Here is a 7,621-nt window from a genome sequence, read left to right as displayed (position 1 = left end):
CCTGGCAGGGGTCCCGCCTGGGGCCGAGTCGTCCTGGGCCGGTTTCAGCCCCGTCCCCTGGACGTGAGGGGAAACAAGGGCGCTGAATTCCTTCCGTCCTGTCAGCCCTGGCCTTTGGGTGCCTCCGCCGGCTGCACACGGTGTACCAGAGCGCCGAGCTGCCAGAAACACACCAGATGCTGCGTCAGACGTGCCGGGACTTCGCCGAAAAGGAGCTGATGCCTGTGGCAGCTCAGCTGGACAAGGAGCACCGCTTCCCGGCCGAGCAGGTGCGCGCTGCTGCCGCCGGGGTGGGCACGGGCGAGGCGGGGGCGGGGCGGTCGGGGGGGGGGGCTTCCTGGGCCTGAAGCAGAATGTACACTAAGCTCTGGCTTAGCGGAAGATTCAAGTTTAGACCAACTTGTGGGAGAGTTTTTCGAGTGTGGAGGACAGTTTGAGCTCTTTACCTTTATTGTGTTTCCTCTGTATCTGGCTTTAGGACCATTGAATTTTCAGTTCTCTTACTGACTTTCCTGTGGCCTGTAATATAACTGACTTATAAAATCAATGAAATACTGTTATAGACTGCACATAACCATAAAATGGTTTATAGTGAGGAAGCATAGGTGACCTGAGTGCATTTCAGATGGTGAAAAGAAGTGATCAGGAGACAGGAGATAGATAGATGTATGTTGGTCGTCCTCTAGAGTGGTGAAGAAATTGAGATTCTATTCAGACCTGTTACTTCTCTTGGGGAAAGCAATCCAGACACAGCACTGTATTCTCTGATGTGTGGAGCACATCACTTACCTGTTTCAGTGCAATGAAATACTAAGCTCCAGAAAAGTATATACTGTTATGTTAGCCAAAAGACTGCAAGCAAGCACAGTCAGAGGCATGTTAGTTTTGTCATACACCCCTCTTTCTATTAAGGAGTGAGGAGGGTAGCCAGGAAAGTCATACTTGCCCTAAGGAAGAAAAGACTTTCCTCTTTACTGTTCTTATCTGAGAATTTTAGATTTGATTTTGAGTCTTTGCACTTGAATGTGTAGAGGAAGATTCAAAATGTAAACAGTGCTTGTTAAGATAAAGCAACACACATAGAACTAGTTGCTGTCTTGTTTGACCTCTGGATTTGATGGGAAGGACTAGAGTTTTGGGTGCCTGAACAGGAGAGAAAATACTTGTTTAAAAATTCCTCTTGGTTCCTCTTAAAGCAAGCAGAAGCTGGTAACATGCTTATTTCTGCAACACCAGAAGCTTGACATTTTAATTATAAAAGCAGAGGAAAGCTTGTTTTTTCTCTTATGTGTTGCCAAAGGTTAACAAGGAAAGTAGAGACAGTTGATGCTTGAAAGAGTTTACAGTTAGGAAGCCAGGGGTCTAGCTGAGGAATTTGGGTTGGAATAATTTGGAATGTAACCAACAATTAAATTCTCTGGTAAGCAAGACCTGGCTTTAACGTGAGTGAAAAAATCACCTTCTTGCAGGTTTGTTCTGTGGGTCATTCATTCTGTAAAATTCTTTCCCTGTGCAGTCCTAGGCTGACGCTCAGCAGACTCAAAGGTAAAGTTCTAATGATTCTTATCAGCTAGATTTCCCATTGAGAGCTTCCAACTGACAGGAGCCGTGTGAGGGGAAAAGCTTTGGTGGGAGGCAGAGGAAGTGCTGGTGGGGTTGTCTTTCCCTGTTTCACCTTCAAAAGGCTCCCTCCTTCCTGGAACTGAAGAAGGCTCTTCGGTTAAGCAAGAGCCTTGCCTTTGGCAGCAGTGACTGCGTACAGCTCTTGCTGAAGTCTTCGGGACCTGGGGACACTTGGCAGTTTGTTCAGTCAGATTCCCATTTCAGTGGGAGTTGTGTGCAGCTCTTCCTCTCTGTGTAGCCCTGCTATGACCCATCCTTGTGTCTGTGTGTATTTGCTGGGACACGAGTGGTGCAGAGGATCTCACTTCTCTGTTCCCCACGTGCAGGTGAAGAAGATGGGTGGCTTAGGGCTGCTGGCTATGGATGTGCCGGAGGAGTACAAAGGAGCAGGCCTCGACTACCTGGCCTATTCCATTGCCGTGGAGGAGATCAGCAGGGGCTGCGCGTCCACGGGCGTCATCGTCAGTGTCAATAACGTATGTGTCCTGGTCTGTGTGTGAGGGGCAGGTGTGGAACGGAGGCTGGCATCAGGGGGGTCACTGGAGAGGGGTGTACGGGAGAAATGGGATCTGTTCCTGTGGTGGGGTCTGGTGTGCTGGAGAGCACTTGGAGATTGGGGAGTTACTGGATTGCTTCTACCTTCAAGAGGCACTAACACAACTCTCAATTCTTAAAGTCTCTGTATTTAGGGCCAATACTCAAATTTGGCTCTGAAGAACAGAAGCACAAGTGGATCGCTCCCTTCACCAGCGGGGATAAAATTGGCTGCTTTGCCCTTAGTGAACCAGGTAATGTGACCGTTGCCATTCCTGTTGCAAAGAACACAGGGTAGCTCCTTTCCTTAGTCACCTTTAGGATGAACTTGAGGTCTGTCAAGTTGTAATTTTGCTGGAAGGTGGTTTATAGCAATTCCGTGTAAATGAAGTCTCAGTGCCCAAGCTATTAACAGCCATTCCCATGCAGAAAGTTTCCATCCCCTCTGTAAGCAGAGCTCTGGAGATGGACACATCTTAGACACTGTGGCCTTTGCCCTTCCTGTTTAGGTCCTCTGGGAGATACAGTGCTGACACTCCTGCAGGTACAAGAGGTGCCATGAACTGATGGTGGGGGTGAGTTTGTGCCCCAGGCTGCCACTGATTGTGACTTTGTTTGCTGGTGCCTTGCTCAGGAAATGGCAGCGACGCGGGTGCGGCATCCACAGTGGCACGGCTGGATGGTGACGAGTGGGTTCTGAATGGCACCAAGGCCTGGATCACCAACGCCTGGGACGCCTCGGCCAGCGTGGTGTTTGCTACTACAGATAAATCCCTGAGGCACAAGGTGCGTTCAGGGGTCAGTCAGGAAGAAGAGGCAGGGGTGAAGGAGCTGTGCAGGAGAAGCACTTTGAAAAGGGGACTCTGCACTGAGCAGAGGAGGGGCTGATGTGTGCTGGCTTTGTTGTCTCAGCTCTCCTCCCCCTTCTCCTCATTACCCAGACTTGTGGCTTCTGTGAAAAATGTTTGGAGGAAGCCTAGTGGCAGCTAGGTAAGTGGGAAGTTGGCACCATTCCTAAGAGTTTGGGTTTTGTTGCAGGGCATTAGCGCGTTCCTGGTTCCCATGCCAACTGCTGGGCTGTCACTGGGGAAGAAGGAAGACAAGCTGGGCATCCGAGCCTCTTCTACTGCCAACCTGATATTTGAGGACTGTCGGATACCCAAGGCCAACCTACTGGGGCAGCTGGGAATGGGCTTCACAATCGCCATGGTAAGAGATGGGTCGCGGTACAGCTGTGGTGTGAAGCTGCAGTTCCCAAGCTTGCCATTGTCAAAACCATTTTCAGACCTAAGATGACTTGGTGAGAACTGCTGGCATAAGCTGTTCTGTGGAACATTGTTCTTGTGGAACAAGCAGTTGACTCTTCTTGCCAGTGTGGGAGAAATCATTCATAGAGCTGGATGAATTATTAATTTACTGTAGATCCTTGACTGCTTTTTTCGTAGACTCAATGTAGCATCTCACAGACGAAGGAATGCTGATGCTGCTGAGGTGCTGTGTCAGCAGAGGTGGTGGTGGTGGTGTATTTTACACCTTTCCCAACCCTCTATTCCTCCAGTTTGTACCCATAGATAAAGGGAATACACAGCATTTTCCCTAAATACTTTGCCAGAGGAAAGCTGTCCTCGGGGCCCAGGACAACCTCTGGATGATGTCTAAAGGTGGGTGCAATCTGAGTTATGGCACACATGTGACTTCTGAGGAGGAGCCAAGCAGCCGTGGAACACCGCGTTCCCTGCAGCAGCCTCCCTCTTGGAAGTGCTCGTTGCTCTCCTCTGTAGTGGCAAAACATCATTTGTTGGCCTGACTTCTTGAAAAAGGCTGAGCTCCCTGGAGACCAGCCCATCACATTAAGTCCTCAACTAAAAGAACCCTCCAGTCACCAACGACTTTTTTAAGCCACTCGGCCCAGGACTGAGAAGAGCCTTTTCTCACTGTGCTGTAAATTCTTCCTGTGCAGAGTGAGGCAGGGAAGCAGTTCAGAGCCTCCTGGGCAGGTGTTTGAGGTGTCAGGTTATTGACTCAACTCAGTAGCCATTTTGGAAAATACTTGCTTCAGTGTGTGTGCAGTGCTGAGGGCAAAGAGGGAAGCTGACTGCATTTCCAGGTGTTTTACAGTTGGAGTACGATCAGCTGCACCGGGAGGCAGGGCTCCAGCTGAAGGGTTCTTTTCAGGCCTTTCCAGAGCAGATGCTCCTCGTTGTGCTGTTTCCCTTATTTTGCAGCCCCTCTTTTTTTTTTCCCCCGAGCTAATGACAATCAATACCTCTGCTTTCTGCTTTCTTTCTTGTACCCCTGGCTTCTCTCTGCAGTGCCCAGTACATTTTATAGCGCTCTATTCCTGCATAACCAGGAATGTTCTGAATCAAGGAGGTCTGATCAGAGCATACTGAGGCTACAGCAGCCTCCCACCAAGAGCAGAAATCCAAGTGTACTATTTTTGTTCAAGTACAGCTTGATTTCATGTGTGTATTTTGTGTCTTTCACAGCAAACGCTGGATGCAGGAAGGATTGGTATCGCCTCACAGGCTCTTGGAATAGCACAGGCAGCGCTGGACTGTGCCGTGGATTATGCTGAAAAGAGAATGGCCTTTGGGTCGCCCATCACAAAGCTACAGGCAGTGCAGGTATGACCTGGGTGGACGGGGCAGTTCCAAGCATTGCTGGTGCTGGTGCAAGGTTCATGTGGGCTCTTGGGCGTGGCTTTAGGCACACACTGCACTGTGCTGGGATAAACAGGATCATAATTTGTGTTTTCAGACAGTTAAAGCTGTTGGGGTGGAGGCACTCCTTCTCTAGCAGTGCTGCTCTCGGGGGGGTGGGACACTTCTGCTGTAGGTTCTTGTGGGGCAGAGGCTGGCACCTGGCACAAAGGTGGTGTTTGTCCTTGCAGTTCAAGCTCGCGGATATGGCTGTGGCCTTGGAGGGGGCACGCTTGCTGACCTGGAGAGCTGCTATGCTGAAGGACAATGGGAAGCCCTTCACAAAGGTATGTCCAACCTTGCATTTGTCCAGCTGTGACAGCGCGGGGCACAGGCTCAAGGCAAGAAAACGGTGCTGGGTACAGACAGCATCAGTGTTCAGCGCTGTCGCTGTTTAACCCTCCAGCAGACACTAGGCTCTGCTGTTTGTGCTCAGCCAGCCTGTTGAGCCAAGTCCTGGTTTTAGCCAAGGGGAGAGGGGTGGCTACTGTCAGTTGGCACCAGCAGTCGAGGCTGTCTCTCTGCACAGCTGGTCTGTGAGTGTTCAAGCCCCCTGTGCAAGTGAGGGGTTTCTTTTTGTGATAGCTGCACCCTCAGTGATGTTTTCCTTCCCCAAAGGAAGCTGCGATGGCCAAGCTGGCTGCATCAGAAGCTGCAACAGCCATTGCTCATCAGGTAAGTACTTCAACTGACACTTCTGAGACACAGCATGCTGAAAGAGAGCTTGTGTTGGCCCACAAGAAGTGCTGGGGGAAGCTGGAATGGAATTTAGTAGTTTTTGTTTGTTTGTTTTTAACAAAAAACAGTACAACTAAACCAGCTGATGTGGCTGAAGCTGGTTAGCACTGCCAGCTTGCTGGATTGCGGGAAGGTGGGCAGGGATTTATGTTGGCATGTGGCAACTGTATTATTAAAGCCTTCTTGTGCCTGCTGCTGTCCAGGCCAGTGTCAAAGGTTTGAGTGGGATCAGCGCTATGGGAGGAGCATGGGTGCACCAGTCAGGACTGGTAGTAAACTTGCACCATCATGAGCAAATGGAGCAGGACCTCTGGTATCTGCATTTATTTTCCCCTGTCCTTACTAATAAGTGTCTTAGCTGAACATGAATCACTAACAAATACCTTTGAAGTGATTTTTTTTTTGTCTGGGACATCAGTATTCCTCTTGCTCAGCTCAAATCCTGTTTACTGCTGTGACTGCAAATGGGCTGCAGTCATCCCCATGTGGTGTTCCCCCCTCCCAATTACAGCTGCAGTGAGCTCAGCTCCTTTAACGTGGCTGTGGTCTGTGGAAAGTGAATTCCCTGACCCTGCTTCCTTTCTAACCTGCTACCTTTGTTTCAGGCCATCCAGATCTTGGGCGGGATGGGCTACGTGACAGAGATGCCAGCAGAACGCCATTACCGTGACGCTCGTATCACCGAGATCTATGAGGGGACCAGTGAGATCCAGAGACTGGTGATAGCAGGTCAAGTGCTGAAGGCCTACCGTAGCTGAAGCCAACTAGTGCAAGACACTGCCCCAAAGTGCCTTGTAACTGTGCACAACACTGATCGAGTCTCAGCCCTCATGAATGAGGCTCATGATGGAATTAGTTTTCCTCACCAATGAGTAACTGACCCTCTTGTTGAATGTGCTGATTCATCTTTGGACAACGTATGGCGTGTGGAAGGCCCTGTCTGGTTTGTAAGTGATGGCTGTCAGTGCAGGAGGGAGGAGGCACCCTGTCCTTGTAGAGCAGCGTAAGTCTTTTCCTAAACCAGAGCCTTGGTTTGGTTTGGTAGCAGCAAAGTCAGCCTTGTGCACTTCTCAGGCACTGCCTGGTGTGCAAGGATTTGTCACCACATGACACTCAATAACCAATGTTAGAGGCACTGAGAGATGTGACCCCTGTGCCCTGTTCCAGGCTGGGGTTACACAGTGTCTTCTCATCAGCCATAATGAATTTCAGGTGTGGGTGCAGCTGTGTGTGAGCTCCTAGTTGGCTGCAGGCTGTGCTGAGGTAACCCTTGCAGCAGTGCCCTTTTCCCTGCTTTCTGCAGGAGAGGAGCCAGACAGGAGGACACAGGTACTAAATATGCACAAAGGGCTTTTCCTAGGGGCTGTCTGTGTAGATGTAAAAACACCCAAGGTCAGGAGAAAAAAACCTTGATCTTGGCTGGCAGAGCCCAGCAGCCTGCTTGCTCAGCCACGTACAGAGCTAGGTGTAAAAGCAAAGGACAGAGAAGCTACAGTGCCTGAGACTGAGTTAAAAACAAAACCCAAAACCATCAAAAAGCTGCTTTTACTATACCAAAAACTACCCACATGGAGTGGCAGTAACAGCCTTTAATCTCTACGTGTTTTGGGCAGCAACTAGGAAATGAACAGATGACACAGAAAACCTTACCAGGAAGCTTTAGCAGTAGCACGTATCCTCAATCAGCTGTCTTTCGCAAGAAATTAACTTGTAGAAGATTCAACAGCCAAAAGAAAAGCTGTAAACTCAGGAAAAGATGGAGAAGATGAGGACTAGAGCCTGTATGGTCCGTCCCCTTGTCCAAACAAGTACACGAGAGGTAAATGGTTATTTTCCTGTGGTGCCATTTATTTAAACTTGTGTGGAGAGAAAAAACAAGAGGATTCTATTACATATAAGAGAGCAGAGAAGACAAATAAAACCTGATTCTAAAGGACCACCAGTGCCCCCCCTTTTTTTTAATGCAAATGGGAATTAATTTAGAATATTTTCCTCCAGTCACAAGACACAGAAGCATAAACCAG

General features: G+C 49.4%; 1 protein-coding gene across 1 annotated transcript; it reads left to right on the top strand.

Moving 5' to 3' along the window:
• Positions 1–105: 105 nt before the first annotated feature.
• Positions 106–6,398, top strand: ACADS (acyl-CoA dehydrogenase short chain; the record flags this gene model as incomplete). Its single annotated transcript, XM_010177237.2, has 9 exons — positions 106–269; positions 1,950–2,099; positions 2,300–2,411; positions 2,792–2,943; positions 3,196–3,366; positions 4,647–4,784; positions 5,051–5,146; positions 5,478–5,534; positions 6,203–6,398. Coding segments are annotated over 9 exons (1,193 nt in total), but the record flags the coding sequence as incomplete, so codon positions are not given.
• Positions 6,399–7,621: the final 1,223 nt, after the last annotated feature.

The sequence above is a fragment of the Antrostomus carolinensis genome, unplaced genomic scaffold, assembly GCF_000700745.2.
Source record: "Antrostomus carolinensis isolate BGI_N321 unplaced genomic scaffold, ASM70074v2 scaffold22240, whole genome shotgun sequence".
Taxonomy (NCBI): domain Eukaryota; kingdom Metazoa; phylum Chordata; class Aves; order Caprimulgiformes; family Caprimulgidae; genus Antrostomus; species Antrostomus carolinensis.
Note: the sequence above shows the minus strand (reverse complement) of the source record. Positions and strands in the feature narration are given on the sequence as shown.